This window comes from Stegostoma tigrinum, chromosome 9 (genome assembly GCF_030684315.1).
Source record: "Stegostoma tigrinum isolate sSteTig4 chromosome 9, sSteTig4.hap1, whole genome shotgun sequence".
NCBI classification, from domain to species: domain Eukaryota; kingdom Metazoa; phylum Chordata; class Chondrichthyes; order Orectolobiformes; family Stegostomatidae; genus Stegostoma; species Stegostoma tigrinum.
Window position 1 is genome coordinate 14,479,033 of NC_081362.1, and position 16,835 is coordinate 14,495,867.

At 43.9% G+C, this 16,835-nt stretch overlaps 1 protein-coding gene across 2 annotated transcripts in view; it reads right to left on the minus strand.

Annotated features, from left to right (window-relative positions):
• cfap61 (cilia and flagella associated protein 61) overlaps positions 1-16,835 on the minus strand; it is a 175,708-nt gene that overhangs the window by 133,013 nt on the left and 25,860 nt on the right. For both annotated transcript variants that reach the window (XM_048535623.1, XM_048535622.1), the window contains exons 7-8: positions 8,577-8,709; positions 6,385-6,532 (exon numbers count right to left, since the gene is read on the minus strand). In XM_048535623.1, the coding sequence (XP_048391580.1) occupies positions 6,385-6,532; positions 8,577-8,709 (281 nt within the window). The remainder of the gene's footprint in view (positions 1-6,384; positions 6,533-8,576; positions 8,710-16,835) is intronic.

The window sequence follows — 16,835 nt, forward strand, 5'->3', positions numbered from 1 at the left end:
TACCAAAAGGATGTGGATGCTTTGGAGTGGGTGCAGAGGAGGTTCATCAGGAAGTTGCCTGGAATGGAGGACACTAGCTATGAAGAGAAGTTGAGTAGATTAGCATTATTTACATTAGAAAGACAGGGGTTGAGAGGTGACCCAATTGAGGTCTACAAAATCATGAGACATATAGGCAGAGTAGTTAGCAAGAAGCTTTTTCCCAGAGTGGAGAACTCAATTACTAGGGGTCACGATTTCAAGGCGAGAGGGGTAAAGTTTAAGGCAGATGTGCGTGAAAAGTTCTTTACATAGATGGTGGTGGGTGCCTGGAACGCGTTGCCAGCAGAGGTGGTAGAGGCAGGCACAATAGCGGGATTTAAGATGTATCTAGACAGATACATGCATGTGCAGGGAGCTGAGGGATACAGATCCTTGGAAAATAGGCGACAGGTTTAGACAGAGGATCTGGATCGGTGCAAGCTTGGAGGGCCAAAGGGCTTGTTCCTGTGCTGTAATTTTCTTTGTTCTTTGTTCTTAGTCTGAACTTGGAAGTTTTCTGTGAGCTGAAATGGTTTTGAACAGTCTATTTCCTCAGATTAACCTGACAAGGACAGCGCAAACAGTCCTCCAGCATGAGAAGTTTGATGAAAATTAGCCAACATTTCCTGTAAAGAACTCACACTAAGACCCAAGGATGAAATCCATCAGAAATCCATTCAGCTTCAGCAGTTTGCTTAATGCCCTTTCCCTATGATTATTGGAATCAACATTAAATTCAACAATTCTAACCCCTTAGAGGGTAGTGAGAGAGGTAGTGACAAGGAGAAACATATTACACGTGTTTGCTCTAGAGAGAAACTAGCTCCTTTGTTGTTTCTTCTGCAACTAAGTGCTGGGTAAGATGGTCCATGGGAAAATTTCCTAACTTGCCAGCAATTAAAGCACTTTACTGCTCAGTTAGTAGCCACCTTTCTGATCACCTGTTTCCACAGTGGGAGAGAAAGGTAGTTAGTTCCCACCTGGGAAATTATGGTGAGCAGCCTGCTGAATTTATTTGGTGATAACAGAAGGCAAAGATGGTGTCAGAGGGTGTCAGAAGTGGGGGCAAGATGGGGGACACAGGAGTGACCTTCTTCAGCCCCCATCTTGCCCCCACTTCTGACACCCTCTGATTTCACCCCTCCGCCCACATGACTCTGACTGCCATGACAAGAAGAGAATTAAGACTTACCCATTCACTGTTAGATCCCCAGTGTCTCAACAGGCAGTCCATAGGAACCAGAGCTTCTGGTGACCTGGCGAGATGAAGTCCCACTTTCATATTGAGAACAACCTCCATCGTGTTGTGAGGCATTCTCACTGTGCTAAATAGGACAGACTTCACACAAATCTAGCAACTCGAGTCTGGGCATCTATGAGGCATTGTGGGCCATCAACAGCAGCAGAACTGTACTCCAGCATAATCTGTAACCTCATGGCCCAGCATATCCCCACTCAATCATGACCATCAAACCAGGGGATAAACCCTGTTTAATAAAGAGTGCAGGAGGGCATATCAGGTGCAGCACCAGGCATACCTGAAGATGAGGTATCAACCTGGTGAAGCCACCAAACAGGACTACTTGCACGCCAAACAGTGAAAGCAGCAGGTGACACAGATAAGCGATTCCACCACCAACGGATCAGGTCTAAGCTCCATAGTCCTGGCATATCCAGTTGTGAATAGTGATGGGCAATTAAACAACTCATTGGAGGAGGAGGCTCCACTAATATTCCCATTCTCAATGATGGAAGAACCCAGCACATCAATGCAAAAGATAAGGCTGAAGCATTCGCAGCAATCTTCAGCCAGAAGTGCTGAGTGGATGATTCATCTCTGCATCCTCCAGTGATCCGCAGCATTACTGATACAGTTTTTAGCCAATTCGCTTCACTCCACGTGATATCAAGAAACAGTTGGAGACACTGGATACTGCAAAGGCTACTGGCCCTGACAACATTCCTGTAATAGTACTGAAGACTTGTGCTCCAGAACTTGCCTCTCCCCCAGCCAAGCTGTTCCAATCAAGTTACAACATTGGCATCTACCCGAAAATGTGGAAAATTGCCCAAGTATGTCCTGTACACAAACAGCAGGACAAATCCAACCCAGCCAATTACCACCCCATCAGTCTCCTCTCGATCATCACTAAAGTGATGGAAGGTGGCACGAACGTGCTATCAAGCATCACCTGCTCAGAAATAACCTGCTCAATGATGCCCAGTTTGGGTTCTGCCAGGGCCACTCAGATCCTGACCTCATTACAGCCTTAGTTCAAACATGGGCAAAAGAGATGAATTCCAGAGGTGAAGTGAGAGTGATTGCCCTTGATGACAAGTCTGCATTCGACCGAGCCCCAGCAAAACTGGGATCAATAGATATCAGGTAGTAAACGCTCCAGTGTTTGAAGTCTTACCTGACACATAGGAAGATGGTCGTAGTTGTGGGAGGTCAATCATCTTAGCTCCAGGACATCTCTGCAGGAGTTTCTCAGGGTAGTGTCCTAGGCCCAACCATCTTCAGCTGCTTCATCAATGACCTTTCCTCCATTGCAAGGTCAGAAGTGGTGATGTTCGCCAATTATTGCACAATGTTCAGCACCATTCATGACTCCTCAGATGCTGAAGCAGTCCGTGTTCACATGCAACAAGATCTGGACAATATCCAGACTTGGGGCTGACAAGTGGCAAGTGACATTCACACCACACAAATGCCAGGCTATGGCCATCACCAATAAGAGTCAATCTAATCACCATGTTTTGACATTCAATGGTGTTACCTTCAGTGAATCCCCCACTCTCAACATCCTGGGGGTTACCATTGACCAGAAACTCAACTGGACTCACCAAATTAACAAAGTGGCTACAAGAGCAGGCCAGAAGCTAGGAATACTGCAGCCTCCTGTAACTCACCTCCAGACTCCTCAAAGCCTGTCGCCATCTACAAGGCACAAATCAGGAGTGTGATGGAATACCCCCCACTTGCCTGGATGAGTGCGGCCCCAACAACACTCAAGAAACTTGACAACATCCAAGACAAAGCAGCCTGCTTGATTGGCACTACATCTGCATGCATTCACTCCCTCCATCATCGATGTTCAGTAGCAGTAGTGTGTACTATCTACAAATGCACTGCAGAAATTCATCAAAGATCCTCAGACAGCACCTTCCAAATCCACAACCACTTCCATTTAGGACAAGGGCATCAGACATATGGGAACACCATCACCTCCAAGTTCCCCTCCAAGTCCCTCACCATCCTGACTTGGAAATATATCACCGTTCCTTCAGTGTCGTTGGGTCAAAATCCTAGAATTCCCTCCCTAATAGCACTGTGGGTCAACCCACAGCAGGAGGACTGCAGCAGTTCAAAAGCAGCTCACCACCACCAGCCTTTAAAGTGGAAGATAGTTCAGACATTTCATTAATACTAAAGAATACAGGGAGGAATTAAGTACCATTACCATCACTAAAGAAGTAATATTCAACAATCTAATGGGACTAAAGACAGTACAGTTCACTGCTACTGAGCCAAAATAAAAATTCTGTTGCTGGAATCCAAGGTCGACGAACAGGAGGATGGAAGAATGCAGCAGCCCAGGCAGCGTCTAGATGAAAGGAGAAGTCAATGTTTTGGGTAATACTTTTCTTCAAGACTGGATGTGGGGCTAGGGGGAGCTGCAGATAAAGGGGGAGTGAGGGTCATGGAATGGTGGTGATAGGTGGACACTGGCAGTAGGTACCGACGTGGTTGGTCGATGGGAGGGCTGAATCCAGTTGGTGGCTGTAAAGGAGCACCAGGAGGTGGAATGGAAGGGAAGAGGTGGAGCTGGAAAGGGAGCCAGGGGATGGGTGAGAAGGTTATTTGAAATTAGAGAATTAAGTCCTCTGGGCTGTAGGGTTCTCAGGCAGAAGATAAGGTGTTGGTCCTCAAATTTGCAATCTGATTCATTGCGACACTGGAGGAAATGAGAATGGAAATGTCGGAGGGGGAGCTGAAAAGGAGCAGTGACTGGGAGGCCAGGCTGTCCATTTTGAGCCAGGCGAAGATGCTCAGTGAAACGATCATCTCATCTACATTTGGTCTCACTGATGTGGAGAAGACCATGTTGGGAGCACCAGATGCAGTAGGCTAAAAGGGGAAAATACAAGTTAAGCTCACTTCGAAGTACTGCTTAGGGCCCTGAGCGGAGGTGACGAATGTGGCGTGCGGACAGGTTGCATCTTTTATTGTTACATGAGAAGGTGCCGGGGGAAGGAGCGGGGCTGGAGGGGGTCATGGTGTGGTTCAGCTAGAATAGTTGGGCTTGTGGGTCATGGGGAGCAGGTAGATCCAGGCAGTGTGAGGCTGGGGGACTGTAAGGTTGGAGGCGGTGAATGGGAGATCACCAGTCGATGAGGTCTTGGACAGAGTGGGAAACAGTGGCTTGATGGGCCATGGTGGGGTCATCATGGTTGAGGGGAAGGTAGGATGTGGTGTCAGAGAGTCGGCATTTGTCCTCTGTGACATAGAGGTCTGTCCTCCAGACTACCACTGCCCATTTGATAGTGAAATGGAGATTGGTGCGGAGAACGGAGATCTACACTTTTGGAGGGGTAAGGTTGGAGTGGTTGGGGTGGGGGTGGAGAAAATGAGATGGTTGATGTCACGTTGACTGTTGGCAATAAAGAGGTCCAGGGTGGGTAAGAGGCCATGAGGGGGTGTCCAAGAGGAGGAGGAAAGTTGGAGGCAGTAAAATGGGTCTCCAGAGGGTGGTTGGGAGTCTTTACTGAAGAAGAAGGCAGGAGGTGGAGGTGAAGCAAGAATAGTTCCACATTGTGGCAGCACAGAACTCGTCGAGGTGGGGGTAGAGACGTATAAACATGAGCCCTTTACTGAGGACAGAACATTCAGTCTCAGAGCATTTGAGGTTGGGGGGGATGGTGAATATACGGCAAGGTTCAGGGGCGGGCTTTTTAGGGGGTCTCGAGGAGGCTGAAGGAGGGTGGGGGGAAGGGCAATAGCATGTGATAGGTGTGGGTTGGACATGGTGTCGGGGGTAGTTGTGGGAGGGAAAGGATTTGAGACCAAACATAGACTAGGTGACTGTTTCATGGAGCATCTTCACTTGGCCCGAAGTGGCCGGCCTAAACTTGCAGTCAATGCCCATTTGAACTTGTCCCCCTCTGACATGTCCATCCTCAGCCTCCTCCAGTGTCGCAGTGAATCAGATTGCAAATTTGAGGAACACCACGTCTTCCACCTTGGCACCCTATAGCCTGAAGGACTTAACAGTGAGTTCTCCAATTTCAAATAACCTTCTCACACATCCCCTGGCTCCCTTTCCAGATTCCTCCCTTCCATTCCACCTACAGACTCTCCCTTCCAGCTACTAACTAGATGCATCTATTCCATCCACCAACTAGGTCTTACCTACTACCAGTGTCCAGCTATCACTACCATTCTGCTACCATCCTCATGCCCAACATCACCCAGCCGCCACTTTCTCTGCAGTTTCCTGTACCCCCACATCCAGTCCTGAAGAAGGGTATTTCCTGAAACGTTGACTACTCCTTTCCTTCCAATGCTGCCTGGCTTGCTGTGTTCTTCCAGCCTCCTGTTTGTCTTCCCTGGTCCTGGTGGCTTGCATCCTAGGATCCTAAAAGATGTAGCTGCAAAGTAGAGAAGTCTTACTCCAACTGTACAAGGTGTTGGTGACATCACAACTAGAGTACTGTGAGCAGTTTTGGTCCTCCTACTTAAGGAAGTATGTAATTTCAATGGAGGTAATTTAGAGAAGGATCACTGGGATGATCCCTGGTATGGAGGGATTGGTTCATAAGCAAAGGCCAAACTCTATTGATTGGAATTTAGAAGAATGAAAAGTGATCTCTTTGAAACATACAGGATTCTTGAGGGACTTGACAGGGTAAATGCTGAGAGGATATTCCCCCAGTCAGAGCATCTAGGACCAGACGGCATATTCTCAGAATAAAGTGTTGCCAATTTAAGACTAAGGTGAGGTGGAATTTCCTCTCTCAGACGCTTGTGAATCTTTGGAACCCTTTGCTACTGAGAGCTGTGGGGGCAGTGTCATTGTGTATATTTCAAGCTGAGAGAGATAGGTTCTTGTTCAGCAGGGGAATCAAGAGTTAAGGGGATAGGACAGGAAAGTGAACATGAGGAAAGTCAGATTAGCCATGATTCTATTGAATGGCGGAGCAAGCTAAAGGGACAGAACATGACCCTGAAGGAACTGCACTATATTTCCAAGTCGGGATGGTAAGTGGCTATTTGCCAATTTATGCATATTTGGAAAGATTACTGAGATAGAAATGCAACAATATTCCACTCATATACAAGTATAAAATGGGTACTTGTACCTGAAGGTGTTATTGTTATTTTTGAAGATGCTTCCTCTTCAGGAGTTTTACGAAGACCATGAAATGGACGTAAATCAAAGCATTCATTCAGTAACTTGACATTCACTTCACTGCTCACACTAATGAAGCCCACTGCACTGTTATTTACCTGCATAACATATGAAATTAACACAGTATTATACAAAGAAACAAAGAAACCTACAGCACAGGAACAGGCCCTTCGGCCCTCCAAGCCTGTGCCGATCAAGATCCTCTGTCTAACTTGTCATCTATTTTCTAACGGTCTGTGTCCATTTGCTCCCTGCCCATCCATGTACCTGTCCAAATATATCTTAAAAGACGCTAACGTGTCTGCATCTACCACCTCCGCTGACAACGCGTTCCAGGCACCCACCACCCTCTGTGTAAAGAACTTTCCACGTACCTCTCCCTTAAACTTTCCTCCTCTCACTTTTATCATGGGTTCTTTTGAGATTCTGGACAAACATTGGCCAGAAATTTGTTGTTAGTATTGGAACACAAATGTCAGGTCCAAAGGGGCACCTGAGCATCCATTTGCTGACAGCAAGGTTACTACTGCAATCTTTTGTAAGATAGCGACAATGTGGACCTTTGGCATGCTAATCGGTAAGGTGGGTGTGACTAATGCAGGTGAATAACTGGGAGAACAACTGCACATAATTATGTAATGGGGATATGGATAAGGAGGTAAATCCAGGTGGAAGAAAAACATATTTGCTGGAATGGTTTTGGCAATAGTCACAGCATTTTGAGAATGCAACTCCTTCTTTGTGGCATGGATCCTCTGATACTGATAGACCCCAGCTTTAAGAATTGAGGCCACCTCCAATGAGGTTTGGAGTCAATCAGATGCCAGCAAAATGGCAGACAAACTGCAATCTCACCCCTAATTGGGCCCTTAACAATGAAAATTGTATGTCCATTACCACGTGGCCACCATAAATTTAGTTCTTTATTTGCCAATTTATATACCACTGGAAAAATTATTGAGGTAGAAATTCAACAATATTTCGCTCATTTACACGTTCAAAATGGATAAGTGTATCCGTTAGAAGGGGGAAGAACCACATTCCATTTTGCATGCCTCTGCTAAATTAATGTGGGTGCTTTGTGAAGCAGCCATGAGTGTAGATTCCTTATTTCAATATTTATATGCCTGCCACTGAGCACATAGCATATGACACATAGGTGATATTTTTATTTCTGGCTTAACGTGCACTTACCCAACACAACAAGTCTTCAATGGTCACATGTAACACATGCAGGGCAGTGTGGCCTAATGTAATACATATGTATTGCAAAAACAGAATTTGCTTTTCACTAAAAACCATCTCTGACAGTTAATGGAAGTGAGAGGGCAAGGAAACGAAGAGGCTATTACAATGCACAGAACTTAAACTGGAAATATACCATAATGGAAGAGCCATGAGTTTACCTCTTCCCTCTCCCTCTTTTCTGGATCTGATCCAGATTACAGGTGCCAGGCTCATACAAGCCTCCTATACATGTGGGATGGTAAACAAAAGGTGGAAATCTGACTGATCTTTCACATTTAACAGAACAGTCCAATATGTCACTTGAAGTATCATGAATTTTCAACTCCACCATTTAGCAAACACATTGGGTGTTTTGGTTTGTTTGACTCAATACCACTTAGAATGAGGCATGTCTAAAAAGTCAACTCAAAAGCTCAAAGAAGTACTTAATTACTTAATGCTCTTCACAATTTGGTATATTTCAAGCTGGAAATCTGTGAGGTTATTGCATCTTTAGAGATCACAGCCAAGCTACATTTGGCAGTCTCAACTGATTTCCGACTTAGGTCCAAGCCAAATTTTCCAAATTGTCATATGTTCAAGTATAAATTCCAGAAGGTCCAATGCTGTAGTCCCAGGCTTTGAAACTCACTTTATAAGGTACAGGAGCAATTAACATGTAATGTTCTTTATTTTGTACGGTACCTGCTTTATTAGTAGTTTTAACATTCTTCACTAGCTTTAAAATTTTTACTAGTTTCTCTATACTATTTAGTTTTTTTTTCTCTGCATCCCTTATCAGTGTTTTGCTTTAGCTGTATAGTGTATATTGCCATGCAACATGTACATGGTGCTCTTTAAACAAATCGGAGGATAAGTTTATTAGCATGATAAAAAGCAAAGCTATACACAGACCTCACAGACAGCAGCTCGGGTCGTTTCATCTTGAGCTTCTATTAGTTCTGCCAGGAAGTATTCACCATAAATGTATCTCAGTGTGTCAGTCTGCTCATTGAAGATAGGTGTGACATCATCATGATCCTCTATCCTGGGTAAACAAGAATACAAGGATTTTAGTTCAGAAGTGTTTCAATTACCATTATGTTTTCTTAAGCGATTAAATACCATTGCACAGTTATAAACTAAATCAGAAATTAAGTATATATTGTGATTCTTTACAGTGTAAAAGATGCCTATACCACTCCAAATTGGACAGGATAAAAGGTGATCATGAGGGAAGATGGGAGATGTGGGGTTATTGCCATGTCTATGAAAACCTACTTTTTCATCTCCACCTCACTGAGACAGTTGTTTACCGGTGATACTCTTTCTGCCACTTGTAAATTACAATGCAGATGATATTCTCTGCAGATTCCATTACACTTAGAGACTGACAAGATAAAGGTAGCAGCAATCCTCAAAGTACTGCAGGGAACAGTGTAACGTTCTTTAAAATTAATTTTTACTATCCGGAGAGGTAATATATTGGATGCATTTTTGGGCATGCCACTAGGAAGTCTAGGTCTCATCATTTTTTGAGCTTTTCCACTCCTTTAAAATTGTTGTGTCCTCCTGTCTGTAATATTGCCAGAATGTTTTTCAGGGCTTTGTTAGGTCCTTAGTTACTTATGTGGTTCCCATCATGAATACATCATAAATCTTGACTCAGGAAACTCCATGGGGTCAGGATAGGTGGAAATTCTACTTGAACATCCTTTGAACAGTTAAGGAAATTCCAGATGTAAACATTTGCACTTAAATTATGAAATATAGCTTAGTGAATATTGAATAAGCGTTAAAGTTCAGTGACTTTGACTTATGTGGTTTTCTTTATAAACTGCATCACAGCATGGCTGAAGAGGTTTACACCAGCGGTTTTCTCTTATGCAATGGTTCAGATATTCCAAACAGGGTTGGAAACCCCTTTTTTTAATCTTATCATTCTCCTGGGTAACTATTCAGCTTAAGTGAGTTAGAACCCTCTGAATTCAGAGGGTTCCAGATGAAGGGGGATTGCACATTGAAAAGTTCCATTTTCCGGTCAATGTTCAATTGTGTCAAGGATTCCACATGATGTGTTACTACAGTCTACACAAAAGAAATGATTCTCTAGCCTTCAGATAATCTGGGAAAATAGATGAAATCTTAGAGTCTAAGTAAGATATTTTTGTTAAAAGTTACATTCAAGCATCTGCTCTTAAACAGTCTCCATATAGGATTGAAACAGATCATCTGTACGTTTTGGCAGATACAGAAATTATGTTTACACAGGAAAAGAGGCAAAAGAAAGGTTGATAGTAATCAATTGTATTCCATGCTACTATTAGAGTCGGTTGAAATTTTAGGCCTTGATGGAGCAGAAAACGGAGGTGGATCTGCCTGGAATTTTACACTGGCAACTGATATATCAGTTTAAGAACTCCATCCTCTATGCATGCAAGCAAGTGTATGTGGTTCTGTGTGCTGCCTTGAAGCACTGAATAGCCAACTAAACCTATTAAGCTCTCTAATCAGACTAGGTAGAATTTTTTCAGCAGTCCTCCAGATCCCCAAAAGTGTCAGGAGGTCCCTCCTTGCCTGGCTTCAGCTACAGCCACAGGCTTTACTGTAGAGGAGCTGTCCTGACCTCAACAATGGTGACCTGCCCAATGAGGGATATTTTCTTCTAAAAAAAACAGGCCATGAACTGTTTCTCACATTGTGCGGACATCTGACCCTTTTATTATTCATTGAAGGAAATGGGCTTTGCTGGCTGGGCCAGTATCTATTGCCCATCCCCAGTATCCCTGTGAAGGTGGTGATGACCTGCCTTCTTGAATCACTTGTATGCGTAGGTGTGTAGGTGCTTAGATGGAATTCCAGGACACTTCAGAGATGTTAAGCAAAAAAAGTGTAAACCTGCATCTGGCTAGGACACAGTCAGCATGTCTGGGCCATGTAGCCACAAATGTCCCAGGGTCATCCATCTAAATCACCAAAGCCAACAAGCTCCACTGTAGGAGAGGCTCCCTCCATCCCAGCTGCAGTTGATGCGACTTCAATTATATGAAGTGGGAGAGCAAAGAAAAAGAAAATTTCTTAAAGTGCATAAGTGCCACTACACATAGATATCACATTTGGAAATACATTGGCAGTTTAAAGCATCACCTACCTAAGCAATTGTTATTTTAGTTGCAAGTACAAGAAAGAAGCTACAGAGACTATCATCACTTAGCACCATACCATGTTACAACATTGTCTGAAGGAGTGCTATTCTTTCCTGAGTGCTCATCATCATGTAAGATCTTGTGATTGTTTCATATGGGAGCACCAGTTGATGTAAAGCCTTTAAACAATTGTTAACATAACACACTTTTGGTTTTTAATTGTTAACATAAACTTCTTAAAGAACAAGAAAAAGAAGTACAAACCTAAAAGCTGCATTTACTTCTGGGATTGTAACACAGCTTTTGGCCTTTTGAGAAGCAACAAGTTTACAATCACCCAACGCAGATCTATTGTCAATTAAGTCCTGTCAGGCTTCTTGTACTTGACGCTGCACTGCTCAATATCCTCATATTCCTCGTCCGAAGACTGCTGCTGCATATCTCCTTTTTGTGCACAGCATAGCATGCAAGGATTATGCAGTACAATCTGATCAAATGTACTGCGAGGTCCACCCAGACTAATCCAAACATTAGAACCCCATGTTGAGGAAGCCTATAAATTGCCTCACATCGGAACTTGTGAAAGAATGAGTTGCATTTTGTCTATGTTTGGCATAGGGCATTGTATAATGGAGTCATCAGCCTTGTTGGGATAGGATTGCCTTTGTTGGCCACTGGGACTGGATAGCCATACACCCCTTCCGATCACAAGTCATGAGTGACACAGTACTGAGATGATGACCCTGGACATCTTGTTTGGTGACAACATTGCAGTTCAATCATCTGGAAGAAATGACACTGATAACAAAAATTTTGGGCCTCCTGTACCTCCTCTGCATTCTGAGGGGGCATTCAACTGTGATTTCTTCCACTGGAGGTTGTTTGGCAAGCATTGGAGTTTGCTGCTAGTCCTGGGCTTGCTCATGCATTTCTTCCTCTGAATTTCTCTGTACCATTATTATGGCCCAGTCACAAAGGTGATGGCACTTGTAGGGGAATCCATTGATGATGATTCCAATCAGTTTATGTGGAGAGTATCAGAGACAAAGCAGCTTCTAAGTAATGTGAGGATTCTGCAGTCACAGTACGTACAAATGAGGATTTACCACAGTTCTAGATACAATGCCACATGGAGGACTCTGGCAAGTAGGGCTACCCGGACGGTTGACATGGCAAAACTTTTCAGATGTATACAATATAAGACATGTGACATGGAATGAGTAAATCACCCAAGAAAGGCAGCACCGGATGTCTTGGAGGTGTTATCAGAGCCCTCTTATTTAATGGGAGTATTGGTAGTCAATTATGGGAATTGGACACAACATGCTGGGTTGCAGAGGCGACAATAATTGTGAAGGGGACAACTCAAACGTACTGATGGGAGACAATAAATGATGGTGGAGGGGAACTGTGGGAGGGGGAAGTCGTTAATGACTACCACCGCCTTGGTTTTGATAGAGGAACATTTCATGACATGTTTGGCATGACTCAGCTGGCTTGAGACTCAATAGATAAAGTGGGGAGATGAGCAATTCAATAGATGGAGGTGTGTTAAAATGTGGAGAAGATCAAAACTGATGGGATTGACAGGAGCATGTAGGTTTGGTTAACTCTGCAAACCCACTCACTCCATGAAGATATCCCTGTGATGCCTTCCACAGCAATTCAAATTACATGCTTGAAATGGAAATGAAAATGGCTGCTACCATACCCAGGGTGGGTAGAGGGAGTAACTTTTTCTCAGAGGGAGGAGTCTTCACTTTTTGGCAATGCGAGACCCCTCAAAGGGCAATAGTATTAAACAGTCACGCACACAGTGCAGGTTAAGAACATCTGTTAGCACAAAATGCTGTATATGGGCCTCACATTTTTACCTATGGCGTCAGCTAAATCTTGGCCCCAATCACTCAACATTGCAAATCAATCCTATTAATGGACGAGAGGCACAAGCTATCTTTTGCAGTGTGGAAAGATCCAACCTAGTTGCCTAAATAGCAACCACTTCCCAAGGTTCCATTGCCTGCACAAGGTTCAGGAGTTGCTCACTGGGGCCATAAAATGTCCACATCATTATTGTATATGCAATGATGCTTTTCATAGTTACTGTGGGGGTAGGGGGTTGGGAAAGAGTCCTCATTATTTCTGTCACACATGAAATCTATAGGTGAGCCAAAAGATTTGAGCCCACAGACATCTAAATCGAGGCAATATGTGCAATATCCATGTAGGGGTATCCCAAAGACCTCCTTGTTCGGGCTCCATGTCCAGAATTTGGAGAATGCTCTTCAAATGTTATTTGTGAGTGCTATGACTGCTGAATGACCACATTACTAACATCTGCTTTGTTTCTGATATTGCAGACAAGGTTCATTGTAACCATCCCCAGTGGAGGACTAATTAAGGATAGTCAACATGGCTTTTAGAGTGATAGAGTGTGAGTTACAGGGAGCGGCTGAATAGGCTGGGGCTTTTCTCCCAGAGTGTCAGAGGCTAAGGGTTGACTTTACAGAGGTTTATAAAATAATGAAGGACATGGACAGGGTGAATAGCCAAGGTCTCTTTCCGAGGGTCAGGTTGTCTAAAACTAGACGGCATAGGCTTAAGGTGAGGGCGGAAAGATTTTAAAAAACCCCGAGGGGTAAATTCTTCACGCAGAGTGGTGCATGTATGGAACGAACTGCCAGAAGAAGCGGTGGCCACCACTTGCTGATGTATTTGTTCCTCTGCATTACATTATAACATTTATTTGGCATCTGGATGGGTATATGAGTAGGAGGGATTTACAGGATATGGGCCAAACACTGGCAAATGGGATTAGGTCAGATTGGGATGTCTGGTTAGCACGGAGGAGTTGGATTGAAGGTTCTGTTTCCATGCTGTATGACTCTGTGAATCCAGGCACAGTAGCTATGGGCATCCTTGTATCTATCCACGACACAAAGAGCTATTACACAAATGGATGAGGATTGCATGCATCCACAATGCCAGGGCCAGCATCACCCTCCAGCATTTATGGAATTGATCCATACTCTGGAGCTGCCAGCCACAGGTTCCCTCATGATGTGGTGAAGATGTAGGTAAGCCACAGTTGCTCATCTTCCATGGAATGTGTGCAGATGAGAGAGGGTCAGTGGCTATACCATGTCCAGGGGTTGAGGTGAGAATACCATGACATATTGCTCAGCATATCTGCAATACAAAAACTTCTCACCAGGGCCAATAAGTGACATAGGATAGCCTCTCCACATCAGACTTCTATGCAGGTCATGTCTGCGGTTTCATACCAATAACAGCCAGACAAAGACATGGAGGAGTTGATGTGTTTAAATTTCTGAGCCGTTGCAGCACACAAGCTTGATGAACACCAGATTTAGGAGATTGTGAAAAACATACTTAGAGAGGAAAAGACTCTGCAATGCTGAGGCTTCCCAATGCAGCTGTGTTTTGACATCCTTGAAAAATGGTGAAGTGCAACGCACCCCTGTCATGAATGTACTGCGCTCTCTAATCACCACAACAAGCCTGGCTGCTGCCCTTGACTCCACCCTCCATTGTGGTGACGAAGTGCAGGTATTAAGTGCCTCCTCCTATTTGAAACCACTGTCTGGTCTTATGTTTCTCTTCCAAGGACAAAAGAATGACAGCACAACAAGACAGTGTTGGCTTCCATGGCCAAATACTCCTATTCATTATAAGTTGCATGCTTCAGAGGTGGCATATACTCAATAGTATACTGGCTCTGATCCATTGTCAATGATCAGTCAGTGCCCTGGACACACATTTCTCATAATCAGAACCAACATGTATCCTAGTGTCCTCTTGCTCTTCAAGTGGAGCAGCTGCTGGATGTTGAACACACAGATCCCTGTTCTGAAGTTTAGCATGTAACTCACCTTTCCAGAGTGAATAAGATAAATGAAATTGCTCCTACACTGGGCCCAGTTTCTGCTGACGATTCTATCTGCTCACAGGTTCAGCAATTCCATCCAGGCCTTCTGGGTTTGGACACTAACCTTTCCTGACATCTTTTGGTTACAGGTCTTCCCTCCTCTCCTCACTGCCTCAAGGAGGATTTCCAAGTCCACGTGTGTAAAATGAGGAGCTCTCTCACCCCAGTTTGCAGGCCTTTGCTCTCCTGAAAAGTTTTCCATTGGCAGGAAGTACAATAAAACGGTTACCACAGTAATAGATGCTGTGCTGTGTTTAAATCAGATCCAGACACATTCAGAAATAAAAACAGAAATTTCTGGAAAAACTCAGTTGGTCTGGCAATATCTGTGAAGTGAAATCAGAGTTAATGTTTCAGGTCCAGCAACCATTCTTCAGAACTCCAGGCCCTTTCAGTCCTGTCTCCATTCATACTCTGCAGCTGCTATTTCACAACCCCACTCTCAAACACGATGTCCAGAAACCATGAAAAATCGAGAGCTGTTAATCATTCCCTCATCCAGAGTGGGGCAACCATTTCCTGCTCCTAGTGGTAAATTTATTTCAGATTTCCAGCAGCCACAGTATTTTGCTTTTGCTCAAGTCAAATTCTGCTATCAGTTACAGCACAATGATTCTTGCATCTGAGTCAGAAAGCTCTGGACTCATGCCCCATACACAAAGCTCAAAAACACAACCTTGGCTAATATCCAGAGCAGTACTGATATAACGGTACACTATTGGAGATGATGCCTTTCAGATGATAAATTAAACCAAGCCTCCGTCCCTTCACTCAGATATAAAATGTCAAGCTCCAAAATACTTTGGCTGGTCCTAAGACTACTACTTACTATAAATACGAGTCTTTATTTTTTGGTTATAATATTGAGGTACCTAACATGGGTAGTGAAGTCTTCGAGGACGAGCATATTAGTCCCAATAGGAGATTCCTTTAGAATAAGTTCTGTGCTGTGAAAGTTCCTTGGTGCATAATAGACAGACACAATCTTTAGTGGCATTCCTTGTGTCTGGGCAGATGCATTTCCAGCAGGCAGATTGGTGAGGGTGGAGTCAAGTATGTTTTTTTCTCTTGGTGATTCCCTCACCATCAACGTCAGACACAGTTTAGCAGCTATGTCCTTCAAGGCTCAACCAACTTAGTCAGTAGGGTCTGAGTGATGTGAGCTACAGCAAAATGTGGAGCAGAATTGGGTGATAAGTACAGTGAGGCCCCTCTTGGCATCAGGAGAAACTTGCAATACCTTTTATGTTTTTTTAGAAATGACATGGTGCGATTCTTGCTAGGCAATGGCAAGTTGCCAATGGACGGTTACCATTGATTCTTAAATGCTTTAATAACAGCACAACTCACCACATTACTATTCAGCCTCCCATCTTACCAAGCTCACTAAGCAAGCATGACATTGGTAAAACTCAGTAAGTAAACCAAATTTCACACCTAGTGGGTTCTGTTCATCACTTGCTCCAAACAATTTCCATGTTGGGCAGTGGGAAATACCACCTCAGGGCACGATTCAAGGGCACCAGCTATACAACCCATTCCTTCCACAGACATTGACATGAGGCATTTGCCAGTTCGTCACAGCCATCTTGGCACCTCTGCAGCACACTGGGAAGGTGCTTAGGAAGTACATTCCTGCATTGAACTAATTTACTGGGAAGTTTAACCAATTTACTGGAATTCTCTGAGGATATTGAGAGGAGAGTGGACAATGGGAACAGGTGGATGTATTGCATCTGGAGTTCCAGAAGGTGTTTGACAAGGTACTACACAAAACACTGCTGCATAGGTTGAAGATGCACGGCATTACGAGTGATGAATTAGCAAGGACAGAAGATTGATTAAGTAACAGAAAACAAAGATTGAGGATAAATTGGTGCTTTTCTCGCTGTGATCAGTGGCTGGTGGCGTGTCTCTGGGATCATTATTGGGACTGCAATAATTTACAATTTACACACATGATTTAGAGTTGGGGACCAAGGACAATGAGTCAAAGTTTACAGATGACACTAAAATGAATGGCAGAGCAAAGCGTGCAGAGGACATTGAAAGTCTGCAAAGGGATACAGATAGGTTAAG